The sequence below is a fragment of the Anastrepha ludens genome, chromosome 4, assembly GCF_028408465.1.
Source record: "Anastrepha ludens isolate Willacy chromosome 4, idAnaLude1.1, whole genome shotgun sequence".
Taxonomy (NCBI): Eukaryota; Metazoa; Arthropoda; class Insecta; order Diptera; family Tephritidae; genus Anastrepha; species Anastrepha ludens.
In genome coordinates this window covers 21,895,979-21,910,516 of record NC_071500.1, presented here as the reverse complement: position 1 = coordinate 21,910,516, position 14,538 = coordinate 21,895,979, and the positions used below count along the sequence as shown (strand labels likewise).

The 14,538-nt window shown below is 38.7% G+C and overlaps 1 protein-coding gene across 4 annotated transcripts in view; it reads right to left on the bottom strand.

The window, feature by feature from the left end:
• Positions 1 to 14,538, bottom strand: part of LOC128860443 (calcium-binding protein E63-1) — a 205,370-nt gene that overhangs the window by 117,703 nt on the left and 73,129 nt on the right. The window contains exon 1 of one of the 4 annotated variants that reach the window (XM_054097976.1): positions 9,208 to 10,466. The exons of the other annotated variants lie outside the window; for them this stretch is intronic. Coding sequence (XP_053953951.1) covers positions 9,208 to 9,226 — 19 coding nt within the window. The 5' untranslated portion in view covers positions 9,227 to 10,466. Of the gene's footprint in view, positions 1 to 9,207; positions 10,467 to 14,538 lie in introns of those variants that run through there. 4 annotated transcript variants of the gene reach the window in all.

The window sequence follows — 14,538 nt, the reverse complement described above, 5'->3', positions numbered from 1 at the left end:
AAGAGTTCCGTTATAAAAAAAATAAGGGAATACACATAGTTTACTTAAATGTGCTAAAAAATTAGGGTGCCTTACTTTTTGTTTGGCTTTGAAAAATTGTGATAAACAAACAAACACCGGCATTAATAATATAATATATTACAAGAATAGTTAAAAATGAAATATTATCAACGCAAATGATTCCTGTGAATCATTTCTTTATTAATTTAAATGTGAATTCTTCGAATATTACTGTTCCAGTTTCTTTTTAGATCACTGTATGAATGTTTGTAAAATATAAAAGGAATGTACCTGAATATATTATTTTATATTTTCAACTTTTTCTCGCTTTTATAAACAAAGTATTGTAAAAAATTACGAATATTTAGTTTAGTTTAGTTTGGTTTAGTTTAGTTTAGTTTAGTTTAGTTTAGTTTAGTTTAGTTTAGTTTAGTTTAGTTTAGTTTAGTTTAGTTTAGTTTAGTTTAGTTTAGTTTAGTTTAGTTTAGTTTAGTTTAGTTTAGTTTAGTTTAGTTTAGTTTAGTTTAGTTTAGTTTAGTTTAGTTTAGTTTAGTTTAGTTTACTTTAAATTAGTTTTTTTTTATTTTATTTTATTTTGTTTAATTTTTATTGCATCCCAAAAAAGGAGTGTTTTTCATTAATTGGCGACAGCTTAGCTGCAAGCCAATAATTTATAACAGGTACAAGATATTACAATTAAATATATATATTTATATATATATAAATATTATACAAAATAGTTAACAAATTTACTAACAAGAAAAACGTTTACTGTAAAAAGTTTCGGACTATATGACAAGAGTTGAGTAAAGCTGCTTTCTGCATGTCGAAAATTAAATATTCTGGGAGTTGAAGAATTTTGACATTGTCTGCTAAGTTTTTATGCACTAGTCCGTGGGCTGAGATGATAATTGGTAGTATGTGCACCTTCCTTAGCTTCCACTGGCGTTTGACATCAATGCCTAAGTCAGAATATTTGGATATTTTTTCTGCATATGTTTTTTGCATGTTTCTGTTTAGAGGAACAGCAATATCAACTATATAACCATATATAATATATATTTTATTTTATTTTATTTTGTTTGTCTCCAGTATGGTCGACTTGTGCATGTCTTCTAAGAGGTGTTGGCAGTTATACTTCTTCAAGTTTTTTATTAAATGCTTAGGCACTAATCCAGTGGACGATATAATTATTGGAATTATATTCACTTCCCTCGCTTTGTACATCTGTTTCAGTTCTATGGCCAAAGCTGCATACTTCGATACTTTGGTGGAGTATGTGCTTTGGATGTTGCGATTAAGGGGCACCGCTATATCGATTACTTCGATCGTTTTATTTGTCTTGTCGAACAAGATAATGTCAGGTTTGTTGGCAGCTGCTGTTTGATCTGTGGATATAAATCTGTCCCAGTACAGTTTAAAATTTGCATTTTCGATTATTGCCTTTGGTTCATATTTAAAATACAAGACTTCTGCTTGTAAGAGACCGTGTTTGATCGCAAGTTGTTGGTGGAGGATCTTTGCTATATTGTTATGACTCATGACATATTCACGGGGGGCAAGTACGCTACATCCAGCAATTATATGGTCGATTGTTTCGCCGTAAATGCCGCACCTTCGACATCTATCTTCTATTGCCTCGCCATGTATCGACCTTCGGAAATTCCTTGTTGGAATAACTCGGTCTTGGATAGCGATTGCGAAACCTTCTGTTTCAGAAAATAGTTTTCCTTTTTTCAACCATAAATTGGATGATTGTGCGTCTATCCATTCTATTTCGAGATCATGGGGATGGGCACCGTGTATTGTTTTTGCCTTCCATGCTGCGATCATTTCTGCTGGGGATTTAACCCCCTTAGGTACTGGGAAATCCAGCTCCATCAGACTTAGCGGGGTAAAGCCCTTATCTGCCATAGCTATAGCTTTAAATAGATGAGACTCGCTGCTTAGAAAATATATACGTAGCTTTAAAGTTTGCGAGAAGTGTAGACGCGCTATATTAATGATTCCTCTCCCACCAACGTTTCGAGGAAGCGATATTCTTTCCACAGCGCTTTGAGGGTAATGGCTTTGGAACTTTGTAAAAGTGGTGTGTATCAGCGTTTCAATCCGAAGGATGTCTATCTGAGACCATTTTATTACTCCAAACGAGTATGTCAAAAGGGGTATGGCCCAGGTATTGATTGCCTTGCATTTATTTCCACTGTTCAGACTAGTTTTTAATACGGCTTTCAGTCGTGCCTCAAATTTTTTAATGAGGTTTTGCTTTACTAGCGTGTGGTTGATTCCCTTAAGTTGCAGAAATCCTAAATATTTATAAGATTCGCTGCTATGCAAGTTGTCTATAATAATATTTTGATCTACTGCGTAGTTTTCTTCGGTTTCATCAAGCTGACCTCTAATTAAATGTATTTTTTTGCACTTATCTGTCCCAAATTCCATTCCTACGCCATCACTGAAAGCTTTAGTGACATCTATTAGCTCATGAAGCTTATGCTTTTTGTTTGCGTAAAGTTTCAAGTCATCAACAAATAGAAGATGGTTGAACGTATGCTCTCTTATTTCTGTTTTAAGTGTAATAATCATGCGGCATTGAATTAAAAGCTTTTTTGTAGTCAATAAACGCGACGCTTAGATTCCGCCTTCTTCTCAGAGCTACTCCTGTGATAACAGTGTCTATAATAAGCTGATCTTTACAGCCCATTGTGCGCTTCCTGCAACCTTTCTGTTCTTCACATAAAATGCTGTTAATTTCACAGTGTTCATATATTCGGTTAGCGATAATTTTCGTCAAGAGTTTGTATGTCGTGCTCAAGCAAGTAATTGGGCGGTATTTTGCTGGATCAGCAGATGGTGAGAAATTCTGGGATAGCAGCTATATTTTTCAGTAGGTCGTTGTAGCATCTTGCGAGTGCTTGGTGCATTACTGAGAGCTTTTTAAGCCAGAAGTTCTGTAGCTGGTCTAGGCCAGGGGATTTCCAGTTAGCTGAAGTACAAATATTATTCTTTATTTCTTCTGCTGTTATGTCGTAGACGTGCATTGGTGCTACGTTATCCGCTTTTTCTTTTTCTTTGGCTAACCAATTCGCATCAGCATTGAAGTGTTTTGCTTGTGCCCATATTTTCTCCCAAAACTACTCTAAATCTTGTTATTGTAGATATGATGTCTAAGGTTCTGCATTGTTGTTTTGTTGCAGATTTCTATAAAAGTTCTTTTAATTTTTGTGGAAAAGCTGGTTTTCCTTCCGTCTCTGATTACTTTTGAGGTATCTTCTTAATCGTTTTGAGTAAGCGGCGAGTTGCTGTACTTTCCTATCAATTATCTCCGATAGTTGATCAATACCTACAGTCTGAGGTTTATTTTTATTTTATTTATTTTATTTTATTTTATTTTGTTTTATTTTATTTTATTTTATTTTTTTTTTATTTTTTTTTTTTTTTATTATGTTTTATTATATATGGGAAAATTTAATAAAAACCTTCCCAAAAAACTCGTGGTTGCGCCACTGAGCTGTACTGCAGCAAAATAGTAAATGCAAAGCCACACGTCCGCTGTGCAATAAGTAAATGCCCAAAACAGAGTCCAATGTCCTTTGATGCGCAATAAAATGTGTAAGCAGACAACCGTGCCTGTGCATTAACAAACATTTTTCGTCTGATTTTATGCTGAGCGTGGGAAATAACGTAAATCGCTCCCTTGTTAGTATTTGGTTTAGATTGCTAATGCTTATATGTGTGAATGGATTCGCGTGAAAAATATTTTTGCGGCCACCCACAAATCGCATCAGATTTGCTTTGGTGCAAAGCTCTTATAAACGTATTTGCCGTTACAATAGAGCCTTGTGCATATAAATATGATTTTTCATATATTTTGCCGTCTAAGTATATCTCGATAAGTGTTATCGGTGAGATTGTTTGCATAACGTTGCTAACTTTTTAAATAATCAAATGAAAGTATTTTATAATATTCCATTTTAGCTACTTTATATTATGAAATTCATAAATCAATGTCTTCGTTAGACCTTATTTCCCTCAATGTCAACTTGCAAACCGATAAGATTTATGTAGCTCTTAGTGCATACTGGCAATCTTATCGCATCAACTTTTATGATAATGATTTACCTCAGCCTTTTTCGTTTTTTCACTCTTCATCCAAGCAGTCGTCGCATGCCTGTACTGGCTGAACTTGCGCTGCCTGAAGTTACCCATACCTACCGTAAGCAATTTACCGTTTATCTTATGTTGTGGTAGATACTTAATCACGCGCCTACTTAACTTAACCAGAAATCCAATAGCATACAAGTAAACAAGAACAAAGCAACAGCTACAACAGTTGATCCACTATGTCAACCGTCAACAGCCAAGTTAAAACAAATGATTAGAGGAGCGATAAATTTCTAAGAAGCGATTAATTAGCCGCATGATAGAGCTAAAATTTCCAGTACATTTCATTTTTCAATTGCTATTACATCGTATACCGGCATCAAATTTTGGAACGGCAGAGCACAGAGTGTAAGATTTGCTTAAAGGCAAACAAATGGCTTTAAGTGCGTAGTGACGAAAAGACATATTTTGTCGCCTAGAAATTTTCAATTAGACATGTCAAAATGATGAAATGCGCCGCAATGGCGCTCTTAGTAGTCAACCACTTCAGAAGCGAGAAATTGAAGAGAACATCAGCTCGAACGCATTTTCCTATGCTACGAAAAGTGTGAGTTGCTGAGTGTGCTGAGAAAAGCGAGTGTCGGGTGTGACTATAAATTTTCGGCAGCATCTAATTAAGAGTCCGCTTGCAATTGTGTTGTCAAGAGATAATAAATACTGTCGTTGCTTCTTTTTCTATTTCTAACAATTTGTTGGCAGCAAAACGTGCTGAAACTTTTCATGCAAGCAGTCAGTCGGTGTAAGTGTAATAAAATGGAACCTAATGCACGAAAATAAATTTCGTATGCTAAGCACGAATATGGTAAAAAAAATTCCACAATGTTATGCATTCGAAAAAAAGGGATTCAAACCGCTAAAAAGAAGGTTGTTGAAAATATTTGAAAAATTGTGTAGCTGACATTTCGCAATATAATCTTTGCACACGTTGATAGTGCGGAATGTGTGAATGAAATGTATAGACTGCTTCTTCCTATTCATTGACGTCATTGACAGTCGTTTCTTTCTCGTGGTAACCGGCGCCAGTTGGACACACCAAGTGAAGCCAAGTCCTTCTCCACCTGATCTTTTTTCAACGCAGAGGGGGCCTTTCCCTTCCTATGGTTTGACGGCTTTAGCCAAAGAAGCAGATGCTTAGTCATAGCAGAAATATTTTTTCGTCATTTTTATGGATATTATTTGCGAACAAAATGGTAAATAGTAGTCAGTCGGTGTAGAAAATGGCAACTTCCTCTCTCTTATTCACTAAGTAGGTGATAACGAAGAAGATCATACTGGGACAATCTACTGATTTCATAGCAATCAACATCTGTTATAGATGGTGGCTTTATACTAAATCAATTTAAAAGTTGTATGAAATTAAAAAAGGATAATTTTATTATCATCAAAGGAATTCTAACAAGAATTGTAGATTGGATTATGATATCCGTAATCTAGGAAAATACTCAAATGGAACTTGCAGGTGAGAGGAAGATCAAACTGCCAAACATCTGGTAGCATTGAAGTATGGCCCAGTACTGAAGTAAAGGGTGATCAGATTGGAGGTATTTTTTCCAGTTCGCGTGACTATTGTCTAACTAAATACATTAATTTTTTTAGTGTTCATTGACATTTCATCATGGAAAGGCTCACGCCTCAACAAAGTTTACAAATCGTAAAATTGTATGTATTTCGAAAATCGAGGATCTTTGAAAAGTGTTCGTCGCGCACTCAGGCTAACGTATGGTGGTCATAACCGTCCCACCGAACGAACTATTCGGCAAACCATCAGCAAAATGGAGAATAATTTTACATTATCGGAAGCTACGTATGATTAGATCACGCACAGCCCGAAGGCAGAGAATATTGCGGCTGTAAATGAGAGTTTTACAAAGACGAGGCTGGTGCCAATGTAACAGTGAATGGCGAACGCTATTGCGCTATGATAAACGACTTTTTAATGATGCAAATTGAAGCCCGTGATCTCCACAACTTTTGGTTCTAACAATAGCGCCTTCTTGTTGCCATACAGCGCGTGAAACTATGCATTTACTGCATCGCCGTTTCAGTGAGCACTTTATCTCTCGCCTCGGACCAGTGGATTGGCCACCAAGACCATGTGATATCACACCTTTGGACTTTTATTTGTGGAGGTATGTAAAGTTTGAATTCTTCGTAGATAAATTGATCACCATTTATAAGCGGCGCATACACCTGGGTAAACATATTTTACCAGAGAAGGAAATAAAACTCAATAAAGTAAGACAAATACTAAAATTTATTGAGGACGTTGGGCTCAGACATTTCTTTGAAGCCATTAAAGGGGAGCAATTGATCTTTCAGGTCGCATGGCTGAATCTCCTTATAATAATAATATATATACGAGTATATATAATTGGAGCTTACACTCTTGTTGGGTGTTTGGCCGAGCTCTTCCTCCTATTTGTGGTACGCGCAGGGATGTTATTCTAGAAATGGAAGTACCCACAGTTTTACGTCGAAGTAGCGACCGGTAAATGTTTTTTATAAAGAGCTTTTTCACAGCAGAAATTCACTCGGAGACGTGCCATTGCCCGCCGAAGAGTGACTGCTATTAAAAGAAACTTTTTCTACCATCGGCTCCAGTGGCCATACATGACATATATATGTACAGTGCGAGTATGTTGAAATTTCACTATAATATACTAATAATCAAATCACTATCTTCTTATTAATTGGCGCGGTAACCGGTTACGCGATTTCGGCCGAGTTTAACAAAGCGCCCCAGTTGTTTCTTTCTCAAGCTAACCGGCGCCATTTCGACACATCAAGTGAACCCAAGTCCTTCTCCACCTGATCTTTCCAACGCAGAAGAGGGCTTCCTCTTCCTGTGCTAACACCAGCTGGTACCGCATAGAATACTTTCAGCTGCTAACCTGCACAGGTCCAAGCGTCGCTTCATCGGATGTTGTCATCGTCCAAGCTTCTGCCTCATACGTTAAGACGGGCATGATGAGAGTCTTGTAGAGTGTTAGGTTCGTCGAGAGAGGACTTTACTACTCAGTTGCCTACTTAGTCCAAAGTAGCACTTGTTGGCAAGAGAGATTCTACGTTGTATTTCAAGGCTGGCATTGTTATCGGTGTTACTGCTGGTTCCTAAATAAACGAAGTCTTTTACAACCTCGAAATTATAACTGTCTACAGTGACGTGGGTGCCGATACGCGAGTACGCCGACTGTTTGTTTGAAGACAGGAGGTACTTCGTTTTGTCCTCGTTCACCACCAAACCCATTCGGTTTGCCTCTTTATCCAGTTTGGAGAAGGCAGAACTAACAGCGCGGTTGTTAAGGCCGATGAAATCGATATCATCGGCATACGCCAACAATTGTACGCTCTTATAAAATATTGTGCTTGAGCGATTAAGTTCTGCGGCTCGTACGATGCTCTCCAACATCAGGTTAAAGATGTCACACGACAGCCAGTTACCCTGTCTGAAACCTCGGCTCGGAGAGGTCCTTCCCAATTCTGACGCTGCTGCTGGTGTCGAGCAACGTCATCTTGCAAAGCCGTATTAGTTTTGCGGGGATACCAAATTCAGACATCGCGGCATACAGATAACTCCTCTTCGTACTGTCGAATGCAGCTTTGAAATCGACGAAAAGATGGTGTGTGTCGATTCTCCTTTCGTGGGTCTTTTCCAAGATTTGGCGTATTGTAAATATTTGGTCGATAGTATACTTTCCAGGTCTAAAGCCACACTGATAAGGTCTAATCAGTTGATTGAGGATCGCTAGAACCTTATAGGCGTTATTTAGAAGACTAGTCCCGTGGTAATTGGCACAGATTGCAGGATCGCCCTTCTTTAGGATTGTGCAGAGCACACTTAAATTCCAATCGGCAGGCATGCTTTCATCCGACCATACTTTGCATAGGAGCTGATGCATACACCTTACCAGCTCCCCGCCGCCATGTTTGAATAGCTCAGCCGGCAGTCCGTCCGCGCCCGTGGTTTTGTTGTTCTTTAGCCGCGTTATCGCTATTTTCACCTCGTCATAGTCGGGTAGCGAAACGACAATTCCGTCGTCGACGATTGGGGTATCGGGATCTTCACCTTCTCTGTGACATGCGCAGCTATCACTGTCAAAATCACTATATTAAATCACTATAATATGGTAAAAAAATCAAAACTTAAACAATTTAACATACTATACATACATAACTTGAAATTTAAATTGACTAACGGAAATGAATAAATACATTAAGGTGAGTCGGTGAGGTGTAACAGAGAGAGAATTGAATGTAGTACTTATTTGCATTGATAGCTGCTTAGTTTCACCAAATTATCTGCAGGCAATATTCCGTTGGTTATGCAGGTGCCTATGCAGTTCCATGACATGCGACGGTCGTTTGAAAAGTCCGTGCAAAAATGAAAAAAAACTCTTCATTGTTTGTCTACTTTTAGTCTTACACATTTCGACCAACGCTTTTCTAGTTTGTTGAACCCTTCCGAACAATAGGATTTGTGCAAGTCTGAAAATAGCCATTCGTTTCTGCAATAACTTCGTGGCTTGATTTTTTCACATTTGGGAACAAATAGCAATCCAAGAGATTCGAGGAAGCCACCTCTGGAAAATAGGGAGGATTTGAAACGAGTTTGAAACCCATTTCCATAAATTTTGCCACCGCAACTACTGAGGCGTGGACTGCTGTGTTGTCGTGAAAAAAAAAAGAAAAATCACTCGACTTGATTGAAACTTGGTGTATGATCTTCCAAAAGATGCTGCTAACTAAACATAACCTCGATACACGCCAGTGGTGCCTTCTCTCTGACTTTTCAAACGACCCTCCTACTGATGTCTAGGGCAACCAAACAATTAAAGGCTGATGCACTAGCAAGAGCAGACTCAGTGAAAACATTCCCTGCTGAACAAGTAGTTGTTGCGTGCAGTTCAGCCAGTCAAATGCGGCCGTCATTAGATTTGAAAAATGTGTAGTAGGAAACTTAAAAACTTGTTTATAATTACAGGAACACCCTAAAGCTATTGAAAATGAAATAAAAAATTGATGTTTAAACATTTAGGTACTTACAAATATCATCATTACTCATATTTTAAAAACGGGCACACCGCAGTACTTATCGGACTTTATACCGTTATCACAGCAGATTTACAAACCACAGATCAACAAAAGTTGAGTCGAAAAGATAAACGGCCAATTGACCACTTCAACACAAATTATAGCTCGAAAACAATGACACTAATCAGCCGTTGGCTCTTAGCGGAAAAGTGGTGATAAACAAAAACGCGTGTAAACACTGCCCACAACAACAATTACAACCGTTCAATCAGTCAAACGAAATGTTAAACGACTAACTTTGATTAGTCAATTACGTACACGGAATCAACTTTCAAAGTAAAAACAAATGCAAACGGAGTCAAGAAAATTGCGCGGCCGAATCGTCTACCGTTAAGCTATTGAAAGCGTTTAGAGCTTAAGTTGTTATGCATGCGGCAGCGCTCGTGGAAATTGATTTGTTATCAACACAATTTTACACAATTTTTTTTATTTTTTATTTTTTGTTTTTTGTTTTTTGTTTTTCCTTCGGTTTTATCGCCAGCAATTCACAAAAGAAAACAATAGCGGATTTTATACGAACTTTTGAAATACCAGCTCCGTTTGGCCGATTAAACTTTTACGAGTAAAAATTTAGAATTTTATTGTCTTAATGATTCTTTGCAATAACTCTAACATACATTTCTGCTCCCTCTCTGCACTCTTTCATATTAAGCACTCCTACTATACTATACTGCACCTCGTTCTGCTTAGTGTAACCGTACAACTTTTCTACTGATATCACGAAATTTGAGTATCAGGTATTGCGTTGTTTTGCCATCGCACCTCTTTATAACGGCTAGGAAGTTCTGCGTCTGACTGTGCATTCGTTTTTGGCAACACCCGCGCGCTAGTGGCTTATCTGCCCGAATATATGGAGATAAAAACTGTCTTCGGTTGGTGATTTCGAAGCCTGAATATTGCTTGCTACCTTCAGATTGTCAAGCGGCACGTGGACTCCAGCCACTAGACAGCGAGAATATGAAAGGCCATGTCACCGGTGTCAGCTGAAATGGAGTAAATGTGTAATCTATGGCATTCAGGTAATAAAACTTCTATTTGGAATATCAGTGTGGGTGCGATTAAATACTTCACATGAATATACGAATATAGTTTGCGCAAGTTATCAAATTTACCTCTGTAAGGCCCGGGCAACTTGTCAAATATGACAAATATTAAACGCACATATACATATGCATACATACAAATGCATGGGAAATTTGTTCCGCCAATAGCGTAATGGTGAAGGAAAACTAATTATTGGGAATATGTCAATTGGCAGCCGATGACCGGATGCTCATATTCAAAACCAGTTGTTGATTACATTTCCTAAGGAAATGGATTAATGAATGGTTAGGAGACTGTCATCAATGCATTGCTTATCGATCACGTATTGCGGTTGAATAGTATGGCAATGCTGCGTAGGCGAGTGTACTTGCGTGTCACAAGTAGGCAATAAGTTCTGGTTTCAATCTCCAGTGTGGGTGCATTGCATCAAAATCATAGCAGAAGTTGATCCAATTACCTCCGCTCTTCGGCAGTTAATCGCTAACCTCCGCCATTAATAAGCACAATAATCATTTGTATGGAGGAGACTCAAGATCGTCATAGCAAAAATTGTAAAGTTGGATACCCCTATAACTCGGACATTCGCTTAAATCGGACAAAATATTATGCACCAAAATAATATTATATATATTGTAGTTGCTGTTGGTAGTTATGAGTTTGATGTTGTACGAGACTTCGTTTAACAAGGAACCGGCATGAACACTGATAACAATGTCAGCCTAGAAATCCAACGTAGAATCTCTCTTGCCAACAAGTGCTACTTTGGACTAAGTAGGCAACTGAGTGGTAAAGTCCTCTCTCGACGAACAAAACTAACTCTTTACAAGGCTAACGTATGGCGCAGAATCGTGATCGATGACAATATCCAATGAAGTTACACTTGGAGTGTTTGAGAGAAAGATTCTGCGCAAGGTTTTTTAGTGACGGCGAGTATCGTAAGCTATGGAACGATGAGCTGTATGAGCTTTACGACGACATAGACATAGCGCAGCGAATAAAGATCCAGCGGCTACGTTGGCTGGGTCATGTCGCCCGAATAAATACAAACGCTCCGGCTCTGAAAGTATTTGATGCGGTACCAGTTGGAGGTAGCAGAGGAAGAGGAAGGCCTTCTATGCGTTAGAAAGATCAGGTCGAGAAGGATTTGGCTTCACTTGGTGTGTCCAACTGGCGCCGGTTAGCACAAGAAAGAAACGACTGGCGCGCTAAGCCAAAAATCGCGTAAGCAATTATCGCTTCAATTAAGAAGAAGAAGAAATATATATTGTAATATATATGTACATACTAGGTTGTTCCACAAGTTTTGGGGTTCGCTAAGAGAGGGCATTGCAACTGGTCTAACTTTTTTGTTGTTATGTTGGTGCACTCTTCGTATGAACGTATGTGAAGAGTCATTTCAATCTGTCCATTCATTCTTTTCTGACAAGCCATTTAGTATCGACGTGTCATAGTATTTTCTACAATGACAGAACTAAATATCGTGCAGTGATTGAATTTTTATTTTTGGAAGGTATAAGAACAAATAAAATTTATTAACGAACGCTAACGTGCGTAAGGACTTAGTCAACATTAAGTGCATTGTACTACGCTGGGATTCCCTTTTTAATTTTCTTTAAATCTACTCGACCTCCGAAGAAATCTGAGTGGATCTTGGGTCCGGCGTCTCACTCTCCTGTTCACTTGCTGGACAGAGTGCATTGTCTGAGATGCCTACCTCTTCCCTGTCCTTCTTGCATAGAAAGTAGCGCGTCATCCGTCCAACCAGCTGCCTACAGTCCCTTCTACTTAGTGAAAGGACGATCTGCGACAGTCGATCGGACATGACAGGTAACATCAGCTTAATTCATCTACAGCCTCTCTCAGCCTGCTAAGCTTGCTTGAAGTACCCCGTTTGACATCGGTGGCTATGATGGCTGCAGAAGGGAGTAGCAGAATGTGCACCGAGCCAAAGAAGTTGGTGATACCCCCGATGCCCACGTGTCCTGGGATCCATGTTAGCATCAGGATATTATGTCCACCGACATACTTCAGCCTGAACCACCATCAATTAGAACAGTTGAAAGATAGGTTGCTGAACTTAAGCGTGGTCGTACAAGTCTTAAATTCGATCCGCGTCAGGGACGTTCAAAAACAGAAAAAACACGAGAAATCGTAGAAAAAATACAGAACTTCATACTGTAAAATCGGCGAGTGACTGAAAGAGATTTAGTAGAGCTCTGAGCATCTCATTGGGCAGTGTAAGCAAAATGTCGACTAAAGTATTGGGTTTCAGAAAGCTGTGTGCACATTCGCTAATAACGGAACAAAAATACATTCGAATGCGACTTTTTCAGCAACATTTAGAGCGTTTTCGAAAGCATAAAGTGGATTTTGCGCATCGATTGAGAATGGGACTTGGGTCTACTACTATGATCCTTAATCAAAACAAGAGGCTAAAGAGTGATGTGAACCTGATTCTTCGGCCCCGAAACGAGTTCTTATCCAGAAATCGGCCAAGAAGGTGTTGCCATCAGTTTTTTTTGATGCGAAAAAATTTTGTTTGTGGATTACTTGCAAACTGTTATAGCAATAAATTATGAATATTATTATAAACTTTTAGGCCAGCGGAAAGAAAAAATTCGTGAAAAAGACCCAGTTTGTAAAAGAAAGGATTTCTTTTTTATCAGGAAATGCGCGTTGTCACAAGAGCATTTCGACAATGGCTAAAATCCATGAATTAAAATTCGAATTGGTGGAGCATCTACCGAATCCACCATATTTGGCTTCTAGCGACTTCTCCCTGTTTCCAGACCTAAAAAAAGCACTCGAGGAAAGCGTTTTTCATCAAATGATGCGGTCGTAAGAGCTATGGAAGCGTATTTTACAGCCCTTCTAGATTCTCACTTCAGGGATGGAATTCATAAATTGGAATAACGTTGGTCGCCCGATATTAACCCCATAGACTTTCATTTATGGGAGTACCTCAAAAGTAAAGTCCACGAAGCACGGAGACGGAGGCCAGATACCAAGAGTGTATCTAACGTAACGATCGACATTCTGAGGAAATATTAAAAAAAAAAAGAAAATCCTTACATGTCTTCTTTGCAATTGTAAAAATTTGAAGTAAACTTTCTAATAAACCTATTTCTGCCACTGGACACCCTGTATGCATATATATCCTATGATCAGAAAGTACCGGAAATGCAAATTTATTTTATCATCTTCAAAATATGACCCGTTTGAAACAACACACATGTGCCAACGTTTTACCCAGTCCTCCATGCACCCTTGGTAGACCGACGAAGGGATGACCTTCAGCTTCTTTGTCGTATTCCCTTTGTTCTCCTCTATCGACTGAAATCTCCTTCCACGAAGTGGTAACTTCAACTTGGGAAACAAAAAAAAAAGGCGCACGGGGCCATATCAGGTGAATACGGTGCCTGCACGATGGTATTTACTTGGTGTTTGGTCAAATCATCCAGCACAATTTGGGCTCGGAGCGATGGCGAGTTATCATCATGCAAAATCCAAGAATTGTGTACCCACATTTCCGGCCGTTTGCGACATACAGCATCTGTCAAACGCTTCAAACAGATAAATAATATTCTTTATTAACTGTCTGGCCCGATGGAAGGTACTTATGGTGCGCTGCGCCTTGGCAATCGAAGAAAACAGTCAACATCACCTTCTCGGTACTTTTTGATCACAGGGTGCATACCTTCATGCGTACACACATATAATATATAATCAACAAGCGACAAGCGCCGATGTCGACGTCGAAGTCAACGACAACTGCTCCAGCAATGGCTACAATAGTCATAAATTCCAAATTAAAAACACTGTAGCCCATACCATAACAAAATAATCGCCATATCAATGTTATCATGATTAATGACGGTCGGTTGCTCATACGCACCCACAACCACACCACGCGTCGTTATCAACGCCTTGCCAATAAATATGTTTCAGCAATAGCATCTAAATGGGGTCTAATATGCTTAGTGCATTTAATAGAAGTTCGATGTGTGGGTGTATATGTGTAAGCCTTTAACACATCATCAATCCGTGCAAATGAAATTGGAAAACTTTTTCTCGCTGTCTTATTGATGTGTGAAAAATTGTATGCCAATGTTCTTTAATGTGTAGTTTAAATTGAAAGTCATCTCGTACATAAGCGCTGTATATGTGTATGGGTGCGCTCTTTTTTGTTTCGTTGTGTGTGTGGGTGTGTGTATTTTGTCGTTTTAATTTGAATTTTTT